Source organism: Onychomys torridus, chromosome 11 (assembly GCF_903995425.1).
Source record: "Onychomys torridus chromosome 11, mOncTor1.1, whole genome shotgun sequence".
In the NCBI taxonomy this organism is placed as follows: domain Eukaryota; kingdom Metazoa; phylum Chordata; class Mammalia; order Rodentia; family Cricetidae; genus Onychomys; species Onychomys torridus.
Genome location: NC_050453.1, coordinates 63098862 through 63124165, shown reverse-complemented (window position 1 = coordinate 63124165; position 25304 = coordinate 63098862). Strand labels below are relative to the sequence as shown.

At 39.7% G+C, this 25304-nt stretch overlaps 1 protein-coding gene across 2 annotated transcripts in view; it reads left to right on the top strand.

Annotated features, from left to right (window-relative positions):
* The window catches only part of Thsd7b (thrombospondin type 1 domain containing 7B), an 837148-nt gene that overhangs the window by 770863 nt on the left and 40981 nt on the right, over nt 1-25304 (top strand). For both annotated transcript variants that reach the window (XM_036202865.1, XM_036202864.1), the window contains 3 exons: nt 15346-15487; nt 17070-17185; nt 19269-19386. In XM_036202865.1, the coding sequence (XP_036058758.1) occupies nt 15346-15487; nt 17070-17185; nt 19269-19386 (376 nt within the window). The remainder of the gene's footprint in view (nt 1-15345; nt 15488-17069; nt 17186-19268; nt 19387-25304) is intronic.

Here is a 25304-nt window from a genome sequence, read left to right as displayed (position 1 = left end):
ATACCCTAGGAGCTGTTGGCAATTCTCCCACCTGAGCCTTTCATGTGCCATGCTTAGAAGAATCAGCTACCACATCTGGCTGATTTTTTTTTTTTTTTTTTTTTTTACCTAAGTCAGTGGGAAAGTGATAAGAATGATTTTGAAAAATGTTTACATGAGTCCAGTAGTTGTTTTTATCTTAATATTATGTTAATTTCTGTACCGAAAGGCATGTGTTAAGTCCTTAGCACAGTTGAGTAAACAACCATGTGAAATGTTTTAGCTTCAAAGACAAGCCACATACATTTCATTCCCTCTTCCATTCCTGTGTGGACATGTAGGCATGACACCATAGCTGCAATAAGTCAGGCAGCTCCTAAGTCTGTGCCAGGATAGACAGATGCAAATCATTTCAGATGGAATCTGATTCACATGTACAAGATTAAGTTAAGGGTGCTACCTATTCAACTGTTCGTCAACATCTACCACATAGAGATACTGAGTCTACACCTCAGGAAAACTATGATCCAGTGAGGAATGCAGAAAACTTCCATAGAGTGGATGTTAAAGAGGAAAAGAGAGGCATGTTGAGAGAGCATATGTTGATTGACAGCTATCCTAATTCCTGTGGGGATCAGTGACTCTTCATCATCAAGAAGAGAACCTAAGAGATGAGCGAGTTGGACAAGGTAGAGTAGAGGAGTAACAAGGAAGAAAATAAAGGAAGAAAGGACCCAGTGAGAGTGAGAGCCTGGAGCAGTGTAGTGACCTGAAAGAATCCACAAGATCTGAGCATCTATGGGCCTTCCATGCTAGACCATGTGTACAGCTGAATAAACATTTTGTGAGAGGAGCAGGTGGCTCTGGCCATCCAAGGGAGAGTCATCTGCAAGGGAAGAGTGTCAGGTTTTCTCATGGAAGAAAGACACAATATGGATTTACTCTCAAGTCCTTTTGGTGTATGCAAGGTATGGGAAGGAAAGAGGCACAGACATTGAAATAAGATCTTACACTGATGCCCCCACTTTGGGTTTTTTTTTTTTCTGGAGTCTGGAGAGAGACCCAGCAGTCTTCCACTCTGTGGAGGTTTCTGATTCTCACAGGGAGAAGACTTGAGGTGCCGCATTGTTTATCCTGACAGACTTTCTGCCTATGCTTAGAAGGTTGAAACAGAGTCAAGGAAGAGAAATGTCACATGCAAGGAGGAGGAGGAGGAAAAGGAAGAAATGAAGAAGCTGGCATAGTAGGGATTGAGATGAAGGTTCTGTCAGTTTCAATTGAAACAGCAATCACTACCCAAGAACCTTCCAGGTAGAGAAGAGATAATGACTGGTCTGTGCTCCATCCTCATCCATCACTGTCTCCCAAACATGTGCTTTGTGTCATGGACACTTGTTTCTCTATCATTGGAAAGGGAATATATTTCATATACAAATTGACATAAAATTATAACACAAATATTTACATGTACTGTATATCTCCTCCTTCCATATCCTCCTCTCATATGTATATACATATGTATAATATTTTCATTTTCTGAATAATTTGAGTATATGTTGCAGCCAGAGTCCCTCTTACCCTTCAATGGTTACACACAGCAAGCATTCCTAAGTGAAGGAATATTCTGTAAGACAGGTAGAGATAGTAAAGAAATGCAAGCCCTGTAAAAGTGATGCTCTACCTATAGCTGATCTGTGGGCCAGGCTTCCATGTCCCCAGTTCCCTCCATAATTACTGCACAGCCTTTGTAATCTTCTGAGGATAAGACCCATACTGTGAGCATTTACTGTCCAGCATTTAATGATGACATCTCTTTAATCTCTTCACTCTTTCTCTTTCAACCAGAAGACTGACATTTTTTAGGAGTTTGGGCCAGTATTTTAGATCATAGCTAAGTTGTTTTTCTTTCTTTATCCCTAAGCACCAACTGTAATATAAACAGCTGGCAGCCTAAGATCCTGCCGTTGGCTATGCCATCCATCACTCCTGTGTTCCAGAGCTTCTGATTGGATCCAAATACGTGCTGTCCCCACTTCTCAGTGTCATAAAACACCAGCCAGAAAGAATAGGTGGGGATGTCCCTAGCCATTATAAAATCCACACCTAGACACCTTAGCTAAGCAGAACTCAACTGATATTTATGCGCTTCCCTAACTTCCGCTAAGGAGCAGGCCAGGGGAGCCTTATAAGGAACATTACTTCATTTTGATTAGATCATAGCTCCTGCCTGCTCTTGTCAGTCCTCTGATGCTGAGACATGTATCTGGCATTCCTCATTCCAATTAACTCTCTAAATCTGACAAGCCAATTCTCTGGAAGGGGGTGTCTTTTATGAACTGTGGGCTACACAAAGGTGGTAGCAAGTCTTCTGCACTCTGCTAACACTAGTTTCTCTCCCCTGCTCTATCCCACTTTCACTCGATCTTAGGTTAGTGCATGAGCTCATCACTTTTCTTATCACTGTTGTCTCCCTGCCTTCCTTCATTACCCCTGTCCAGACTAAATGATCCCAGGTGTTCTCATTTGCTTTCTCCCAAAGCCACCTTGGGGAAGGAAAGAGTTTATTTCATTATGCAATTGCAGGTCACAATGCATCACTAACAGTAGTCAAAGCAGGAATTCAAGGCAGGAACCAGGTAGGAACTGATGTGAGAAAATTGGTTCTTCCTTTCTAAGCTCCTCAGCTACCTGGTGGGACTTGTGCCCACCTTCAACCCTCCATTCTGGGATTCTGTCTGGCTTAAGCATGAACAGGTCTTGTGCATGCTGTCACAGTAATCATGATAACTTCCCTGTTGTGTCTGGAAAAGAGTTTCCTTAAGTTATCACCACCTTTGGCTCTTACAATCTTCCAGTCCACCTCTTCTGAGAAGATGCCTGAGCCTTGGTGAAAATGGATGATCTGTATACCCCATCATCTTCTCTGAATGCTGACCAGGATAAGGTCTCTGTGTTAATTGTCATCTACCACAAGAAGCTTCTCTGGAGATTGCTGAAAGACATACTGATTTCTGGGTATAATGACAAGCCTTTAGTATATCCACTGAATAGTATATCCACTGAACAGAGTTATAGTATTAGGATCTTTCCTAGCGCTGAAGACCTATCTGGCTACAGGTTCTTGGTACTATTTATTAACAATGCCAGTTATAGGCTCCATCTCATGGAGCAGGCCTTAGATCTTGCCTTAGTCGGGGTTTTTATCTCTGTGACAAGACACCATGACCACAAAGAAGTTGGGAGGGAAACAATTTACTTGGTTTACACTTCCACATCATAGTCTGTTGGAACCTGGTCCAAGAATGGAGTCATATGAGGGGAATTCCGGGTGCCTGCAAGAAAACAAGACAAATCTTGTGACGTCCATCTCTTCAAAAACACAGAATTGTCCTTGGAATGTATTCATAACCCTCCTAAGTGTAGTGGAATGGTTTCTTTCAGATTATTCACTACAACTGGCTATTGTTAGTTATTTATATGCCTCTATAGAAAACCACATTATTGCCATGTGCTGCTTATCCACCATATGTGGCTTGCCCACCACATGAAGCTTGCCTATTACATGCAACTTATCCTTGTGATTAGACTTTTAATCCTCAGAGTATACATTGTCTGATGCTCTGAATAGTTATCTAGTGCATGAGACTTTAGTTCACCTCATTTTTAGGCTCCACTCTCCCATGTCCATCCTGCCAGTTAGAGTGCTAAACAGTATTCCATCACACAAGGAAATCAGAACAGGAATTCAAGCAGGGCTAGAACCTGGAGTCGGGAGCTGATGCAGAGGCCTTGGAAGGAAATGCTATTTACTGGCCGCCTTATCATGGCTTGCTCCACCTGCTTTCTTATACAATCCAGGATCACTAGCCTAGGGATGGCAACACCTACAATGGTCTGAGCTCTCCCCCATCAATCAATCACTAATTAAGAAAATGACTCACAGTCAGAACTTATGGAGGTATTTTCTAAAGGGAGGTTCCTTCCTTTCAGATAACTGTAGTTTGTGTCAATTTGACATAAAACTAGCCAATACAGATCAATTGGAAAAGGATTGGTCAGTGCCATAACATACCATAGCATAGCTTGTCAGATTAATTCTTATTAGAGCTAATAGGGTTCATAGCTGGGTGAGAATGATGAAAATCTTTCACATTTTCACGTCTTGTAGCATGAACTGCATCTTGTAGTATTATGAAAGCTACCTAGTAGGAATGAAGTTTCCATATGAGAACTTGATTGATTTTTTTTCATATTCTATGTATTACTCAAATGTGTAATGTCTTCAGTCATAGGGTCTTACCACCAAGTTCTGGAGTCCAAGAACACTGGCAATAGCCTATAGTGTTTAATGATTTAAGGAAACCCATTGGCCAACAACTCAATATAAAGTGGCCAATTCCTGGCACTTGGGTTTTTATTGCTAACATGTGATGTTTAGTTAGGATACTGACCTCCTATTATAGAATAACACCATTTAAACTCTTTCTATCTATGTATATATTTTAGGAAGCTTCCACAGTAGTAAGTTTCTATGTTCATAACACTCAGAATGCACCAGATCTTATCTGAACTTTTACATTTTAATTCCACTTCTTAGTCTATGAAATAGGAATACAATTGCTCCTGGATTTACCATGGAGTGACATAAATTGAAAATACCATAAATCACAAATCTTTTAGGAATTTGAGGTGTAACTCAGTGTAAATGACTCGCACAGAATGCATGAGGCACCTGAGTTCAGTGCTCACTGTCCACTTCTAGAAAAGGGGTGGAAGATTACCTAAGAAACACCACATCTGAGAAAGATCCTTCACTGCAGAGTACTGGATATTCTCCATGCAATTGTAGAGCAGACTTGGACTGCAGTCCATAGCCCTGCCTGGCATCACCAGGGAGTATCCCACCTGAGAAAAAGATCCAAACTCAAAACACTAAGAACAGTTTCTATGAAAGTCACACCACTTTTGCACCATTGGAAAGTCTAAAAACCACAAAGGCAAGCCATGCTACATCAGGGACCTTCTGTACCATAAACAGAATAACTTTTCTAACACAGGAACATTTAATGAGACATCCCTCCCCATCTTCCCTCTGGTTAAGTCCAGTTTGCAGTGGTGCAGGGATATGCCTAAGAAACACAGGGGACTGCATTTATAGTTTTGATCTCATGTAATTGAAAATAAATGTGTTTCCTAGGTACAAGCTTAAACCAACAGTTGTTTTATCATGAAATTAATCCTGGTATTTAAAGTAGAAAACAGTTCTTATTCTGCAGGGAAATACTGTGGAGAGAAATGGTTCTTGCAAAAAAATAAAAAGGCAAACAAAACAGATCTGTGTACAGAGGTAGTTTTGAAGCGATGGTCATAAACTCTAAGGGGGGTCTTTTGATAAAGATGCTTAATTAGAATACTGACTTGTAACCATGTTGACCATAGCCTATTTAGTGAGTACATTTTTGTTTCATGACTAAGTACAAATATCAGAAATAAAAGCTCTATGAAATGATTATTTTTCTTAAGTACATGACACATTTTCAATACTATACCCTGTCATTTTTTAAATTGCCAGTTTTGACATCTTAAATTGAGGACCAAGAAGGCATAATTAAATGTGGACCTATAAGATGCTAGGATTAGAATATTGGCTCTGTTTCTTACTATCGTGGTGTGATTTGGATGAAATTTCTTAATCTCTCTATGCCATTAGTAAAATGGGACTTACCACATATGTACACTATGAGTCATGTGGATAGAATTAATTAAAGAACTTAAACAGTGATTGGTGCATAGAAACATTATAGAGGTGCTCACTATTAATGATGTTCTCACAATCCACTTGTGTAATGCCTTGAAGTTTAAAAAGAACTTCCTTACATGACAAGAATAATGTTACTGCCTGTGCTATGATTAGTGTTAATTGTCCACTTGACAGGATCTGAATTACCTAAGGGAAGAATCTCAAGGCAGACCTATGAGGGACTGTCTAGGTTAGGTTAGTCTCCTGGCATGCCTATGGTGATTATCTTGATTAGGTTATCTTAGGTGACCATCTGGATTATGGTGGGAAGATCCACCCATTGTAGGTAGTACCCTGGAGTAAATAAAAAGGAGAAGTAAGCTGAGCACAGACATTCATTATTTCCTTTTTCTTTTGGAGTATGATATAATCAGCTACCTCAATCTCCTGTAGCCTTGACACCCCTGCCAGAGTATACTGTACCCTTGAACTGTGAGCTGAAATACACCCTTTGAATTGTGTTTGTCAAAGGCATGTTCTCATGGCAACAGAAGAAAAACACCCACTGTCTTACCTTTCAATACACAAAACATCAGTAAAATAACTTTAACTTCTTCAAAAGCAAATTTAATAAGTACTTTTCTTTTGAAGGGAAGATGAACTATCCCTTTACTTTTTCAAAAAAAAAATCCCTAATACATTTCTTAAAAATGAAATTGTATGTCTTTTGAGGAAGTAAGTTATAATAGCTTAAAAAATAGAATATGAAAAAATCTTATGTGCAATGGTATTTTATTCAATGTTGTGGTACTTTCTATTTAATTTATTTTTAAATGTTATTTGTTTAAAATAAAAAGAGACCTTGACATGAGTTTTCAGGTAGTCCAAGGAGTTCATTCATAAACAATAAATTAACAAGTTTATAATTCACAAATGATTTAGTACTCCTTTGTGTCTTTTGATTCTGTAACACACAATACGTTACATAAAATGCTTAAAGTTTAAGTTGTTGATATTCCACAGTACAGTGTAGCAATTACAAATAATTTTTTAAAAAAAAAGCAAATTTCCTCAAACTGCAGAAGTCCCTAAGGAATGTAAAACAGTCCTGGGTACATTTCCAGGCTTGGAAAATACACAGGTCGTTCCCTAGAGTCATTTCGAGTCTTGGGTAAGCTGATGTATCTGTTACTGCAAGCTTGGCTTCTAAGGCCATTCTCAGGTCACTATTGAACCTCCCTGAAGGAAAGGAAGAGCATGAAGGATGACCTATAGATGTGGGAGGTAGGGGGAGTAGGGGTCACATAGGCCCTTCTTACCTACTACTTTCAAAACTCAGTGATTTCCTGGTCACATGGTTTCACAAGGAAGTCTGGGATATGTAGTCCAGTCCATTTCAGAAAAGAAAGAAGATGGATTTCAGTGTGTAATAGAAGACTGTGCCAAACAAGTTCAATTCTGTTATAAAAATCCTTCTTTAGCACACTGAGCTCAGTGAGCTCTGAATGAGTTTAGAGAATGTCTTGCTTTTTTTTTTTTTTCTTGGCATCTATTACCTCTGTGGGAAACAAGACACTTTGAACAGGACTGTGGATGGGAATCCATCAAATCTCATAATGGAAGCAATCTTATTATTCTAAGAACAGTAAGAGATCTCACTTAACTTTTCTTTTAAATTGCAAATTATAACACAAATACAAAAGCCACATATAACAAACGTACAGTTAAATCCTCCAAACAGCGATGGAGGAGAAAGAACCTTCCCATGGCCTGGAAGAATCTCCCACCCATCTCCACAAAAGATCACCAAGTCCTAGTTTCTAGGTAGTCTTTTCTTTTCATATCTGTAGTCAGAGACCAACAAACGGTATAGATTATGTTACAAGTCATTGTAATCTGGGATCGTTTTTCTGGGATCGTTAGTATCCTACTCAGGGAATTGAAATAAACACACATCAATTACAAAGTGGCAATGGAAGTTTGTGCCCTGCCCAAAAGCCAAGTGATGGTAATATACAGTCAAGACAAGAGGCTACATGATTGAAGATACTCAAGACCTGTGTTCCCAATTATTGTTGCTAAGGGGTGTAGATAGTTCTTTGTTTTCACTGTCTTGCTCTTATAGAACCTCTTCCCCCTAATGCCGGTGTCCCTTATCACAATCTATCTGATTTTAATCATATCCACATCCAAATACGCATGATCTTAAAATGACACCTAAGGGATTCTTTCTAAAAATTCTCTTAGAGGACACAGTTTGCCTCATTGCCCATGCACCCAAAACCATTCTGTACTGGATCATCCCTCCTACTTTTATACCCACACACAACCAGATTGCAGCTAAATACAATCCACAATTAGTGGTCATTAAGGGATGGGAAAGCTTACACCATTGTGCAGAGTTGGATGTGCATGCAATTTGATGTAAGTAGGGGCCCTGCTTTGCTCACAGATTGCTGGGTACAGTGTTTGTAGAGGTATATGGGCATAATCCCAAACCAAGTGGAGTTCTAGGTCTCCACACTCTCTCCTATGCTTGCCTCCCTCAGGCAGTCTTCTATTTTTTAGGCAGATCTTCAAATCTCCTTTAGTGTAGCTTCACCTCCTATTTCTTTTTCTCTTATTACCCCCTCCTTGGAGATGTATTAGTGAGAAAAATAAACCACCCGACCTATAAACTATTTCCAGTCTATCTTTCAGGAGTCATATCTCCATGACAAAGGTGAGCCTTTTCCTCTGTCCTTGAGAGCTGTAACCAGGAAGTGGCAAAGCCTCCATCAGTCTTCCCTTTTACAGAAGCTATATTCCATCAAGAAACATGGTGTAGAGTTCCCACTTGTTTTTAGTTCACCCTGGCATTGGTGTATCACGCCTACACCCTTTAATCAAGGAACATGAAATGACAACATTCCAATTCCATCATCAGTTCTCGTTTATTTGTGGAACCACCTACAAGGAGAACTTTATGCTCCAACCTTTATTTACTCACCTGCTGGTCCATTTTGTACAGATAATTCAGGAAAATGCTTTCTTTAGCAGGTTTGCCACAAATGTCTTTTTCATATCCATATGGGATCAGATTTAAATATATGTTATATTTTGTATCCACACCATTTGTCATCAATCCTAAACTTAGATTCCAGTGATGGTTTCAAATTTATTCTGTAAACATTTAAATATGGGTGACCTGGCAGGGTGTTCAGGCTCCTCTGAACATTTTTTTTTCTGTTATATTTTTAATTAGCTATCTCTCAAAAAAAGGAAAAGAAAAGAAAATGACAGCCTTGTTTTGTTGGAAATAACCTTCAACCTTGTACTGAGAAAGCTAAGGATCTAGAGACACTCACATTGGTGTGTTACTGTTCTCAGGCCCCTTCAGGAGGCAAGTCTTTGAAATGTAGTTTATTATTTCCTTTACTTTGAAGATGAAATATAAAGATGCCTCCTGATAGTGTTTCTCACATACACGTGGAACTATGGAGGTTCACTTGTGCTCTTTCTAATATCTGTATCTCACTTTTTTCATACTATAAATCAAGTTACTGGGGACAATGGGTGATCGATCATAGACACAGCATATATCATGATTACAATTTTCATTCCATATTCCATACTCACAGAGAAAAATCTCTTGATAATAATTCCTACATGGTCACTAATATAAATATTTAAATTTTTGAGCACTTTTTGCATGTGCTTTGTTCTTTTGCTTTGGTGTTGTATGTGGTGATATTTTGTTCATGCTCTAACAAATAAAGCTCACCTGGAGATCAGTGAGGAGCTAGCCACTGGAGGCCAGGCGTTGGTGTCACACACTTTTAATCCTAGCACTTGGGATCTCATGCCTTTGATCCCAGCTCTTGAGAGGAGGAAACAGGAAGCAATATGGCTGGGCAGAGAGAGGAAGTGATAAAGCTGGGTGTAGACAGGAGCTTGGCACCTTTCAGTCTGAGGATTCAGTAGAGGTAAGAAGTGGTTGTGGCTTGTTCCTTTGTCTCTCTGATCTTTCAGCATTTACCCCAATATCTGACTCCAGGTTTTTATTATTAAGACCAATTAGAATTTGTGCTACAGTTGTATATGATTCTTCAGAGCACTCAGCCTTTATGGATGTTCTACATAGCTGCACATTAATGTTTTCTAGCCACTTGGACACACTAAAACCAGTCTCCAAAAAATCCTGAAGAATGTGCTCATGGCAGTAATTTTGCTTGAGTATTTATATGTTCCTAACAGTTCATCTCCAATCCTTGTAATTGAAAACCAGCTTTGCTGTGTGTAATATATTCTTAGATCCTTTTGAATGTGAATCTTTATTACATTTCTACACCTTTCTAACATAAAGCGTCCCTGTCACAATATGGGAATGTGATTTTGTTTCCTCTATAAGCCATATGGGTACCCTCTCCTAGATAGTCAAAGTTATTTCTCCCTCCCATTCAAAGCTAAATAATTATACAAGAGTATGTTTCAGTTTGACATCTCTGGTGTGCTCTTTTCAATGGGTAGCTTCAAATCTTTTTTGTTTTTACTCTTACATTTCCTTAAATTTGTATCCTTACACTTGGCTTCTGCTTTGTTTTTGTAGGAAAGTCTCACTATATGTGTGGGGTCACTTTGTATCCTTAGACTTGGCTTCTGCTTTGGTTTCTTAGGAAGTCTTATTGTATGTGTGGGGTCACTTTGTATCCTTAGCCTTGGCTTCTGCTTTGGTTTCTTAGGAAGTCTTCTTGTATGTGTGGGGTCACTTTGTATCCTTAGACTTGGCTTCTACTTTGGTTTCTTAGGAAGTCTTGTTGTATGTGTGGGGTCACTTTGCATCCTTAGCCTTGGCTTCTGCTTTGGTTTCTTAAGAAGTCTTACTATACATGTGGGGTCAGTCTTGCCTCGTTTCTCTACCCACCAGCTTTTCTCAAATTCACCCAGTGTCTTCTCTGCTTTATTTCAGCTTTCTTACATTTTTTCATGTCTATAAAAAATGATTTGTTACCCTTCTTAATCTTGTGTTTCTTTTTCATTTCCGAAAATGGCTTTTCCTTTTATTTTGAATTGTTGGCTGAAGTCAGTTGCTCAGTTTCTGAGTTCCTATAATTCTTATTCATGTCTACATCTTTCTGTTCCTGGGCCATTTTCCAGCTAGCTTTTGAAAGTACACTTCCAGACTGGTTCCCACTTTTCTTTCTGCCTCACCGTCTTACCTGTGGGATGTTTATTCTGCTCACTTTCCTCATATGGGACTTGAATGTCGTCTCTTTCTGTTTCTTGCTCTGTGAAATTACTTGTGTGAACTTTTAGAAGGAACTGTCCAAAACTAAACCTGCCTCCCTGAATTTCCTGGTTCCCCTTCCCCTCCAGGGGAAGCTACTCCAGATGGTGAGATCCTTCTCAGCTGTTCCTCCTGGTGTTCTCAGTTTGAGGATCTGACAGACTCTTTGTCTTCAGTGGTGTGGTAGAGAAGGGCTGTGAGCATTCTGGAAGGGATCTGTGGCCTATTAATATGAAGAGCTACTGAATGAGGAGACAGGGACTCTCAGTGCCTTCTCAGGGGCCCCTTTGTGCTCCTTTCTATTTGTACAGATCTTATGCCTCCATGTTTGCTTGTGGCCATCGCTCTGTGGCTGGATGTCCCTGTTTTTTTCTCTTCGGCTTCGTCCTGCCTAGTTCTCAGGTATCACAGGTGTCATAGGTGCCCTGTAAGATCTCATCGCTGCTCCTCACTGGCTCACTATTTGGACTTGTGAAAATGAATCAATATTCCCTATTGGTTTTGACTTTGCTGTCCTGCTGTGTTGGATGTGCAAAACCCTTTTTGTGTAAGTGACTAGCTCTTTGGAATCTTGTAGAAGGCATAAGAAGAAACATTTTAGGCCCGGATTTTTCTTAACCTTCCTTGACTTTTGAGGAGCAGTGTTTAATTTCCTTTTTAAAATTCTTAATAAACATCACATTATTTTCTTGTGCACTTTTTGTTGTTTGTCCAAATAATAAAGATGAGGTTCAGGAATGTGCATCCACTGACCATGTGAAAACCAGACAACCAACAGAGCAGTGTTTTGTCTGTTTCCAGATAAACTCTGCAACGCGGTGACTGCGCTGGCTCTCCATATCTGATGGGAGCTGGCGAGACCAGGCTTTGAAGTCATGCTCATCTCTAAGCAAGAAATCTGCAGAGTGACCTAAATTCACAAATACCTGGCCCTATCACAGGTTTTGCTAAACTATGATCTTTAATAGTGATATCACATAATACCTACCATTTGGATTTATTTTAACTGTTTTAAATTATCTGTTATTTATTCTATGGCTTCATTAACCTCATTTATTGGTATGATTCATTAAGTTAATGATGGCTTCCATCAAGGTTGTGTAAGAAATGTAAGAGTAAGGGCAATTTAAAAATATTCTTATTGAATGTACAAAACTTTAGGAAAACCCCGTATTAGGCAAAATGACCACTCTCCAAGGTTTATCGTTTATTTACTAATGGCAGTTTATAAAACCTACCCTGATTGCCTAAAGTAACCAACCTTCCTACAAAACAAATACTTATTATTTGCATTTGCCACACCAGATATTAAGACATGGGCTCTCCAGATAGCCCATGGGAAGAACACATACACACTTCAGGACATCCTCAGTTGCAGCAGGAATGTTCTCTAGCTGATGGGTCTGAGGAAGTAGATAGAGTTTGGTAGGTGGAAATACGGATTTTACTTTGCAATGAGGAAAAGAATTCAGGTCAGCTAGGAAGGCTTGCTGCTGGGATGAACAAAAGGTGTAAAGATACAATGTGGCCAGGAAGGCTTGAACTTCAGGTAAATTTTGGTTTACAGAGATGAGTTAGAAAGTCTATTTGAGTTGAATGGTTCATGATCTAAAGGGCAAATGATTCTTCCTGGTTATAGGCAGCCTAGAAAATAGCCTTGAGCTGTGTAGTCTTAGTCTTTTCAAGAAAATAAGTCCTGAATTGACTCTGAGTTAGCTGTCTACACATCATTTTTGCATATTTAGAGAATGGACCTTATATCTATATAAATAATACAAATGCTTTCTGGAAGAAATTTTTGTTTGGGGAATTTTGCATCAATGAAGAAACCAGCAAGACCTAGACCCATTGTCATCGACCTGTGGGTCCCAACCCCTTTGGGTATTGAATGACCCATTCACAGGGGTTGCCTAAGGCCATCTGCATTTTTTACGTTACAATTCATAATGGTAGCAAAATTACAGTTATGAAGTAGCAATGAGAATAATGTTGTTGTTGTGGGTCACCACCACACAAGGAACTATATTAATGGTGTATATTGTTAGGAAGGTTGAGAACCACTGCATGAGAGGCTCTTCTTCACTCAATACCACATCAGTAGCCAATTTGTCATTTTTTAAATGTTTTGTAATAGCAACTAGAAATTTTGCTACTGAATTTTGACAAATAGCTGATGGAAAGAGATAAGAGGAAACAGCAGTCTCTCATTTATCAATATCAAGATAATTTTCATAAGAATCTAAAAGGAGTTTGTATTATTTGTATGGATTCTAGTCACCCATGAGCTCCTTTTCAACTATGTCTATAGATAAGGAATTGATAAGAGAGTTAGTTGTAGTTTCTTATTTCAGTATATCTAGATGAGCTAAAGATGATATTAAACCAAAGAGGATAATTTAAAGCCTTGTTACACAAGCATGTACACTATGAGATTTAATGGATGAAATCCTAAAATCTCATCAAATCACATCCTCTCACTATTCACCCAGCTCCTGTAAGTTTAGAGGAAAGAAAGTAGACCATGTGTGCTTGTCAAATCTACCTAGTGCTAGTTTTAGATTTCAGGTTGTTTCAGTGTGCATTTTCAGAGAAGGGATGCCAACTCTAAAGTCTGTGCAAATATTCCAAAGTCTGGCAGATGTCCAAATCAGAATACTGCTGACCTCAAGCATTGGAGCTGCACTTGATTTGTGTGTCTGTTTTATCTTCTCTTTTCTTTGATGGCTTAGACTAAGCAGATCCATAGGTCCTTGTACAGAGTCACTTTTTTTCAAACACTGATTGATTACTTTATAGTAGACAAATGCAGCAGAGTCCTAATCTGGAGCATCTACCAGGATTCTATCAGTTTCCTTTATTGACGAATCAGTTAAGGTTTTGTTCCTCCTCATGAGTGTGTGCATCGACATTAAATGGTAAAATAGAAATCAATTATTGGTAAGTATGTAGCATGGGGTTTGTGTGCATATAATAGATTAATTGTTCCCCTCTTGATCACCTGGATACAATGTGATACAATTAAATATAAAATTTTAGGTATTGGCAGATTATTTGAGTGTGAAATCACATAAATAGCAATGATTTTTCAATTACCCAAACTTTAAAAGAAAATGTGTGGCTATTTCTCCCCGAAGTTCAGTGTAATCCAATACTGTCACTTTGAATCAGTCAAGATTCAGAATACAGGCTGTATTCTTTCTGTGATACCTGAAAAGGCTAAAGGAAGAAGCCAAGATAAAATGACATCTCAGACACCAAAATGGTGATTGTGTGATCACAATTCAAAAACTTTATTCTTTCAGTCTAGAAACCTCCTTAGATTTTTTGGGGGTCTGGACTTAAATGTTATGAACATATTCATGATAATTATTGGAAAACTGATTTACATGGTTTATTTTAGGATTTCACTGGATTATAAGATAAGCAGAAGTTGTAATCCACCAAGACCTAATGAATCCTTTTTTAAAAGATTTTAAAAGATTTTTTAAAAAAGAAGAAACAGGACAATAAATACAAAAGAATAGCAGTATAAGGACATGTACACATATGTGTTTAGAACTAAATCCATAGACATACCCATAAACAAAAGTGAATTTGGCATCCTTAGAGACAGTGAATTTAAAAGAGAGAGAGAGCGAGAGAGAGAGAGAGAGAGAGAGAGAGAGAGAGAGAGAGAGAGAGAATTTAACATCATTAGAGGTCTTCTTGTGGGGGAAATAAACCCAGGTTAGTTCTCTGAGGAAGATGAAGAAGAAGGTTTGAAGGACATTTGAAAGAAGGTTGTTCCCCAGCAGGAGCTGGACACTCTTCTGTGGGTAGACCAGTTGTATGAGATGTGGTAAGAGGTCTGGCTCTAGCACTATTACATGGGCCAATAATATGAGAGGACATGTGGTCCCAGGTGAAGGTGATTTTTCAGTAAATCTTTGGAATTTGCATTTATTCATCTATTTTGAGGAAATTGGACTTTGGTCAGAGAGCTCCCAAATAAAATGAAGGCTCTAGTCCATCCATATTAATTTTATTCTTATGTATAGATTTCTAAAAATTATTTTCTCCTTTCAATATTCTGCATGATTATTTCTGTTGAACTAGTAGGACTTAGGTCACTTTTCATTTCATTTAAAGATGAAAATATATTGGTTGTCAAATGAAATGCAAACAGAAGACAATCCACTGTGCATCACAGAATCATTTTCTCTTCTAACCACAAGTTGTAACATTTTCAGGTGTGTGGACAGCCTCATTGCCGGGACGATGGTCTCCACCCTGTACCTGTTCAATGCCTGCATGTGCACAAGTAACTGTATAGTTGATCACTCACTCTGTGTTCTTGTCTGCCTGCTCTTGACTTTCATAGTCATGTGACCCCCATGCAATGCAGAGAAGATCTCGACATCTGCTGAGGCCTTCGCTAAACTCAAGAACTTGTGGGGAAGACTCCCAAGTGCGGCCCTGTCTCCTCAATGAAAACTGCTTCCAGTTCCAGTACAACCTCACAGGTACAGTCAAAATCTACTGTGGGTTCTCCAAACATTGACTAACCCTTATGTGTGCACCCCATCCTGGCACTGTGGAGGAAGAGGACAATCTATGTGTGGGACATGAAAAACTGAGGACTTAGTGCCAGTTGCTCTTCATGAAAACAAACATCCAATCATGGCATGTGGGTGTATCAAGGACACCCATAATCTCTGAAGAACATCTTGGCTTAAAAAGGTACTACAGTAGAGTCTAGTTTTTCTCACACCTTTCGTTATTTGAACAACTTAAGTCTATGATATATTTTCCCCATAGGCAATTTTAACAAAAGCATGGAGGCCTGGCCAGTCAGGGATATCAGAGAAGGGACAAGAATCACTGTAGAAGATTTTTCAGCCACTGTGGTTGTCTGAACTCACAGAGCAGTGCCCAAAACAACATTTACCTGCTACCTACCATTGCCCCCAGCAGGGGATTTGCAAAAATGCTACCAAATGTAAGACCATGTTAGGTCTAAGCATTGGAGGCAATGCTTAGGAACACATTACCGTATGTCTGCAGAGGCAAAGCAACATCCTTTGCCCAAACTTCCCTGTTCCATGCACATTGGAACAGGCGAGGTCCCTTGTGAGGAAGACCTTGTTAATTCTATGTAGATGTTGGGTTCTTTCATGGGTGAATGACAGCACAGTAGGGTCGTCTTTTTTCTTTGGGTCTTTGGTTTTTATAGAAACTTTTCAGAAATACAATGGAATTTTGCTGTATTGTAAAAGCGTATATTTTAAGACTGAATTTTATTTAACCATATATAAGTTTGTTACTAAGCTCTTAGATACAAAAAAAAAAAAAAAAATGAAGAGGTTTTTGTTAACATGGTCGAGGATCTTTCATACCCACATCTATAAAAAAGTTTTCTTTCTTTGTTGTTTTAAGTCAAATTAATTATGGAGAGAGGGGCAGCAAGGACCAGAATCACCTTGCATGGCTATAGCCCCGTATTTTAAATACCACTAACCAGCCCAACAAAACTAACTTGCCCAGGGATGGCATCTTTGAGCACTCTCATAGGATGTCTCCAGACAAGTTCCCTAGAGGCTCTCACAATGATACCAATCCCTTTTCTGAGCACCCCACCTTCATGATCCAATCACCATCAAAAGTTCCACTCCCTAATTACACCACCTTGGAAGTTAAGATTGGGCGGGGAGGGGATGGGGCACAAACAGAATTGGTGCCATAGCTCAGTTGTTCTCTCTCTAAATCATCCACAACAAATCATTGTCTTAAACTGGTATTCTTTATTGTTATTATTCTAGTTAGTGTCTCTCCTATCCTACCAAATGATCAGTATAACCTTTTGAGTTTTTGTTTTCTTTTGTTTTACCTCTAGAAAACCAAATTCTAGAATATTGACTCAGTACATTTATTTGGCTTGTATTTGCTTGTGTGTTTGCCCTCTGACACAATGACTGTACAAGGCTTTCCAAAGATTGTAAAATTGTGGGCTCTCCCTTCCACCTAGGCAGATTATCAGCGTTTGGGTGTGGTTGGCTCACAAGCCTAGACCTTTGAAACTCAGTGTTTATGATCTTCTGCCTGTAGAGTGGAGTACATGCCAGCTGAGTGGAAATGCTTCCTGTGGCCAGGGCGTGAGGACTCGCCTGCTGAGCTGTGTGCGCAGTGATGGCAAGCCTGTTGGCATGGACCACTGTGATCAGGTAACTTGTGTGTGATGATCTCTTAGCCTTAGTCCTCGACCTTCATAACATCTAATAGACATTATAAACACTGACTGAAGAGGTATTGGCAGGAGTTGTATGTCACTGGTTTGGACTTATTCAAAATAGTGGAGAAAGATCATTTTGCACTGAAGAAATGAAGTAATTACTTCTAAGAAGTTGTTAAAATACACTTGCTTTCCAACAAACTGTTGGCATTAGTGCCTTTACTACTGTGGTGTGAGTCCTTATATTGGCAGGTGATTCATTTGCTTGTGTGATAAAGATGTCCTCATCACATAAGATGAATGCTGATCCTGGATGTAGAATACACTGACAATTTTCTCCACAAATATCAACTGCCTTCTTCTTAATCTATGACAAAGACCTCCATGTCAATTTTCAAACGGGTTTCTGAAGTTTTCTAATTTTATGGAATCTGGAGAAAAGCTACAGAAAGACCCATTCCAAAGAAGATGGCATTCCCTTCCCAGATGTAAATTCAGCACTATAGGGACAGCTCAACAGAAATGGGAACGATGTCATACTGCAGGTATCACAGAAAACATCTTCACAATTGAAGACAGGATACCAGTAATCACAGGTGGCTACAGAATTATCTGCAACACATTGACAGGTGAACAAAGGTCTGTCTCAGGTGTTGTAGCATGGGGGAAGTAAGCAGAAATTAAAACAAAGACTTCCTCAGCACTCCTATACCAACCCTAAGTATGGTCATAGCATACGTGCTCCCTAGGCAGCCATGCAGATGTCATCCAGGATGCTGACTATGAACCAGTCTGTCCAAGACTAGATGCCCTAATCAGGAGTATTCTAAAAATGGCTCACATCCTGCAGAAGACTGTAGGCCAACTGTCATTGCTTTATTTGAATATTTAATTTCATTTAGTCTGCCTCTAATATACTGACTGCCTCAGGAATATCACCTACCTACAACAGTTCCAAATAAACAATGGGTACACTCAGCCCCTTAACATTCCTTCCCAGTGCATAAGTGAGAAATGGTGTAAGGGTGTTTTAACTAACAGGAGCACACTGTTGGGCTGTAGTAGTTCAGATGAGCTGCTGATTTGTGTTCCTGTATTGTTTTGAACAGTGTTACCTATTAGTTTTTGGTTGCTTATGTGTGTAAGAAATATTTTCTTTTGATGTAAGGAGAGATGTAAATTATTCATTAATAAAAGTCAGTTTCTTTGTTTTCTGAATGGCATGAACAAAACATATATTCAATGACTATTCATTTAAAGAAGTACTAAATTATTAACCTGCTGTATCACACCAATAGTCACAGGTCCCTTTATGGTGCTTTATGTGTTGCCTACTTAAAGAGTCATCATGCTGTGATAACTAATTTTAGCTTTGAGTAGCTGTACTGATAATATTTAACATGTGTTGGGTGCCAAAGCTTTCCTAATTAAACATATAATCAGTATATGAGTCACACAGCACATACTTCAGTATTCACTCTCTGATTCTTGGGTAATTTATTCCTTCCCTGAGATGTCTTCTACTTTGGTCATAATAAAATGTACACATTTTCTCTACATTCAGATTTCAGAGAAGAAAGTAAACTGTCTCATCAATTTCTCTCCAGATTAGAACTGTAATTACATTGTCCATTGGTCATTTAAGGATTCAGATGAATCATTTATTTTATCTTTGTCCCTATCCTGTGTACCACTAACTTGGTTATGAATTTTGATCTCTCTGTATTTGGTCAGCCAATTCTAGGGTGTCTGGATTGAATGATGACATGTCTTCCTGCGTTTTTGCTGACTGAGCAACATGGTAGATCTGTGTGATGTGACTGCATACTTTTCCAGCACCTGAGTGTCAGCTCTCTGTTAGAGTTCAGTGTTTGTAATAAGAAATTTTGACTGACCAAATGTCACCAGTGAAATAACAACAGTCATTTCTGTGCCGAACAATTTATGTAACAATGGACACTTGTTCTCCCACCACAATGTGGAAAGGTTATTTATTACAGAATAAAGGGCACTCTCGCCCATAACAGAATAATAATCTAGTTCAGTATTGAAGGTATATCTCATTGCATTTGCAGCGGAATCTGGAAAAACCCCAGAGGATGAGTATTCCCTGTTTGGTGGAATGTGTCGTCAACTGTCAGCTCTCAGGATGGACAACATGGACAGAGTGTTCACAAACCTGCGGCCAAGGAGGTATTCAGTTTCCCCTGTTTGTTTCTACTACTAAAAGTAGCTTTATAACTGGATAAAAAAGCATAGCAAACAGCTGAAGCTGACCCAAGTCTGACCCAGAGAACAGACCTCTAAAGCAGTCCAGCAGGCTCAGCAGAGGTGGAAGACATGACCTGGCAGATCAAAGAAGAGCTGGCTAACCTATGGTCAGTATCCTGTCAGAAAATCCTACACTCTACCAGTTGAAAAAACATGTGGCCATGGTGGGTTTTAGATTATGTATTATGTCAGTATAGCTGGACACAGTGACTAAAGCCTTGTTTTCTATCCAGGTGCAGAAAGGGCTTGGCTTCTGTCTGCTTCAAAGAATTCATCAACCACATAGGTTGACAGAGACCATAGAATGTTAACAACCCCATTTTCCTGGATGGTGACATCCGTGTGGATGTTCTTATGAGACACATTGGAAATCATACACTTATCTTCCTTATATGTTCTATGAGAGTAAATTTAGTGCATGTTTCAAACTCAAGTCAAGAAGGTTAAGACAGGAAATGTATTTTCTGACAGCCAGCTGCTTCTCAGTGTTTTCCATGATAATTAGGGGAGTGTGAGTCTTGGTGAGTGGATAGTTATCAGTCATATTTCAAAGTCTCAGGACTTTGGTGTGTAAGTATACACAGTAGCAAGGGATATAGATGCCAGATAATTCTAGGAAGCTAGGAAAACAGAGAAAGATAGCATGCAGCCAGTAGGCTAGAGCAAGAGTCTTAACATTTATCTGTGGATGAAAGGGTTGTGTGAGAAAAGCATGCAATGGGCAAAGGATAAGCTAGAGTCTTGAAGAATTACAGTTTATCAGCAAGTAAATGTCAGAAACTTAGAATAAAAACCTAGGAAGAAATCTTGGTATTATGGTTAGTCACCAAGCAAAGGATAAGGAAGGAACTTCAAGTTGGAGGAATCATGGGATCAGGTAAAGGAGACGTTAAGATCTGGACCTCATTGCTCACCAGCAATACTCAGAAGCCATTTTCTAGATATCCTGAAACTTGACGATGGTGTGAGATTCCTTCTAATCTGTACAAATGGATATAGAGGGGCTATTCATTCTTGGTCTTAGTTCTGGCTCCATGAGGAGCTAGGCAGGAGTCAGCATGCAACAGGAGCTGAGAACTGAGCTGTAAGATCCCAGACATGTCAGAGATGAAAATGGCAGCCAGGATGTGCACCAGAAAAAAATGTAACTAAGGAAAGCAACTATTTTACAAAAATCATCACTCACAATAATAATAATAATAATAATAATAATAATAATAATAATAATATACTACATTCTGCACGAATGGAAACAAAAGCCCCAAGAAACAAGATGTTATATTTTAGGATATAGTGATTGTTCTACACAGTTCCTAAAACATGCCTGAGAGGCAACTTCCATGAGGGACCACTTCAAAGTCAGACCAATCCAGGTTCAAATTACAGCTATTGAGGTATTCAATGTTGCTAAGATCAGCAGTTTTGCTCCTATGACACACACACACACACACACACACACACACACACACACACACACATATATATAGTCATATACAAATATATAAAATAAATGTGTGTGCGTGTGTGTGTGTGTGTGTGTGTGTGTGTGTGTGTGTGTGCGCGCGCATGTGCGCGCACGCCAAAGCTTGCCACCATGTGCCCAAGGCAACTGGGCCAGACAGAAACCTCTAACACTATAAAGTAAAATCACCTTGGTTGTTTATTATAGTGCTGATGCTAAAGCACACAGGGTCTTTATTCATGGCTTGACATGAGGTTTAGGAAGTCACACACTGTCCTAGTCAGGGTTTCTATTGCAGTAATGAAACACCATGACCAAAGCAATTTAGGGAGGAAAGGATTTATTTGGCTTACAATTCCACATCACAGTCCATCATCAAAGAAGTCAGGACAGGAACTCAAAAGGGCAGGAACCTGGAGGCAGAAGCTGATGCAGAGGCCATGGAAGGCTTATTGGCTTGTTTTTCATGGCTTGCTCAGACTGTTTTCTTATAGAACCTAAGACTACCAGCCCATGGATAGCTCCAACCACAATAGGGCCCTCCCCCATCAACCACTAATTAAGAAAATGGCTTACAGGCTTGCCTACAAGCCAACCTCATGGAGCCATTTTCTTATTTGAGGCTCACTCCTCTCAGATGACTTTAGCTTGTGTCATGTTGACATCAAACTATCCAGCACACACAGTATTGCACTGTATAATTGGAATGTTCACTTTTATTAATTTCTACCTCCTTCATATCCATCAGTAGTACTGGAGATTCTTTTTTTTCTTTTTATTATTATTATTATATTTGTGTTTTAATTTTGCACATTAGCCATGGGTTCCCCTGTCCTCCCTCCTCCCGCCCTCACCTTTCCCCCAGCCCCTCCCCTCCATTCCCATGTCCTCCAAGGCCAAGACTCCCCTGGGGATTCATTAAAACCTGGTGGATTCAGTACAGGCAGGTCCAGTCCCCTCCTTCCAGGCTGAGCAAAGTGTCCCTGTGTAAGCCCAAGGTTCCAAACAGCCAGCTCATGCACTAAGGACAGGTCCTGGTCCCACATACTGAGTGCCTCACAAACAGTTCAAGCTATTCAATTGTCTCACTTATCCAGCGGGCCTGATCCAGCTGGGGGCTCCACAGCCTTTGGTTCATAATTCATGTGCTTCCATTTGTTTGGCTATTTGTCCCTGTGCTTTTTCCAATCTTGGTCTCAACAATTCACACTCTTACAGTCCCTCCTCTTTCTTGACAATTGGACACCTGGAGCTCCACCTGGGGCCCAGCTGAGGATCTCTGCATCCACTTCCATCAGTTATTGGATGAGAGCTCCAGCACGACCGTTAGGGTGTTTTGGCCATCTGATCACCAGACTAGGTCATATCAGGCTTTCTCTCGACCATTGCCAGCTGTCTACAAATTCATAGCACTAGATGTCCACATAAAGAAGCTGGAGAAATCTCACACTAGTGACTTGACAACACACCTGAAAGCCCTTGAACAGGAAGAAGCAAAGTCTCCAAGGAGGAACAGACACCAGTAAATTATCAAATTGAGAGCTGAAATCAATAAAATAGAAATAAAGAGAACAATACAAAGGATTAATGAAACAAAGAGTTGGTTCTTTGAGAAGATCAACAAGATAGACAAGCCCTTATCCAAACTAACCAAAGGACAGAGAAAGCATCCAAATTAACAAAATCAGAAATGAAAAGGGGGACATAACAACAGACAATGAGGAAATCCAGAGAATCATCAGGTCATACTTCAAAAACCTCTACTCCACAAAACTGGAAAATCTAAAAGAAATGGATACTTTTCTGGATAGGTACCACATACCTAAGGTAAATCAAGACCATATAAACCATTTAAATAGTCCAATAACCCCTAAGGAAATAGAATTAGTCATTAAAAGTCTCCCAACCAAAAAATGCCCAGGACCAGATGGTTTCACTGCAGAATTCTACCAGATCTTCAAAGAAGACTTAATACCAATACTCTTTAAATTGTTCCACACAATAGAAGCAGAAGAAATATTACCAAACTCCTACTATGAGGCTACAATTACCCTGATTCCTAAACCAAACAAAGATGCAACAAAGAAAGAGAACTACAAACCGATCTCCCTTAAGTACTGGAGATTCTAAGGCCTCTAGTGTATTTTTTAAAAATCTCCAAAAGGTTTAATCATCTTTTTTTGTTTGTTTGTTTGTTTGTTTGTTTGTTTGTTTGTTTGTTTGAGACAGGGTTTCTCTTTGTAACTTTGTGCCTTTCCTGGAACTCGCTCTGTAGCACAGAGATCCACCTGGCTCTGGCCCCCAAGTGCTGGGATTAAAGGCATGTGACACCACTGCCAGGCTAGGATTAATCATTTTTATTGTCCCTTTTATAACTCATCCTTTTACTTTTACTCAATACTCTTACAAACATTTTTTTTTGTCATGCATATATTTGTCTTTGCATGAGTGCAAGTTCCCACTGAGGCCAGAAGAGGGCATCAGATCTTCTGCAGCTAAAGTCACAAATTGTGAGCCTCTGAATTTGGGTGCTGGAAACAGTCTCAGGTTCTCTACAAGAGCAGTGTGTTTATGTTCTCCTAACTACTGAGCCATTTCTCCAGCCCTAACTCAACATTCGCACATTCGTTCATCTATTAAACAACTATAAATGCGTTTGACGTAGGCTGTGTCCTTGATGCCACAGTGGGAACACAGTGACAATTTCCTTGATTTTATGTGGCTTACAGTCTAGCTGGAGGACAGCTCTCAGCAAATGAACAGGCAGGGGACAGTTCATGCTGATGAAGACTCACACAGATGATGGTGCTGTTCACAGTTGTAGCAGCTGACACCACAGTCATCTCTTTCCAGCCTGAAGGTGAGGCTCCTGAGAGTCACATGCAAAAGGAGCTAAAGGACGACCATGCTTGTGACAATGGCTGCTAAGGGAGAGAGCTGGCCCACCCTGTCTATCTGTCTCTGCTGCCACCCCTGCCCTGCGGCCTCCCTCTGCCCCAACACATGCTTTGCCCAGTGCTCTTGACATCAGATATCATGTTTTGTCTCCCCTTGGCTTGTTCCCTCACACAGAGCATCTCACCATCACTACTGCTGTTTCCTGATCGTCATGTCCATCCTTTCCTAGGGGCCATTGTCACCCTTGTTTGGATCCTTCATGAGCTAATCTCCTCTGTCCCTTTGCAGCATACTAAATGGACTGTGGGAAGGATTTCAGTTGTCTTTTGTCCTTATCCAGTTGATACTAGACCATAAGAAGTAAAACTCAGCCGAGCATTGGTGGCGCACACCCTTGATCCCAGCGCTTGGGAGGCAGAGGCAAGCGGATCTCTGTGAGTTCAAGGCCAGCCTGGTCTCTAAAGTGAGTTCCAGGAAAGGTGCGAAGCTACCTAGAGAAACCTTGTCTCGAAAAACCAAAAAAAAAAAAAGTAAAACTCATAGGGAAAAGAGTTTGCAGCCTGGATCAGGAGCCTAAAGGCAGCCAGTCCCTGCCACTGCCTAAGTAATGAAGTTCTTTGTTCTCCACAGCCAAGTCTTACAGGTGGAGACAGAAAACACATTTCTTGTTATTCTTCCTAAAATGTCTAACTGTATCACTGTAACAAGCCATTGAGAAATAACAGCTCATCATGTCACCCCAACATGTCACCTTTACATGTAGAACTCCAAAGCAAATGCTTAGTGTTAAAATGTCACTTTACATTTTCAGGCATTTCTGCTGATGGTGAGGACTAGTCACTCTGCAATTGTCTATTAGAAACCCACAAACAAAATCTCCCAAACCTGAGCCCCACTATTGGGAAAGTCTAGGTAATTATAACTTTGGCCTAAATTCAACTTTCCAAAATCCATAGAATAATAAACAAAGACAAAGGACTCAAGTTTTCAGAAGAAAAACTGTTTTCTGAACATAAGCCATGCAAGTACGTCATCAGTCAGGCAGCAGCTCAAGCTAATTTTTCATAAATGAGATAACTTCTTGGGGGGGGTGTCATTTCCTAAACCGTTAGATATCTTTATGTTCCAAACTTCTAGATGTAAAAATACAGCTTAAAAACTTTCCACAATCCTAACATATGGAAAACTTGCCAGTAATCAAAATGCAGATGTGTTCAGTCATTCCTCAGGTCATGAGAAAAATTTTTGAAAAGCTAATGCCTAACTATCCTGGTATCTCACGATGTCCACTCTGACTGTCAAGGTGAGGAATAAATTACATCATGTATATTACTCAGTACACATCTTCTGAATGAACAGCATCCCACCAGGAGCTTGGGATAAACCTGCATGGAACAGATAAGATCTCAGGACAAAGTATGAGAACTTCATAAAGCCAGTACCCAACTGGAAAGATGAGTGATGAAATCAACACAGGAAT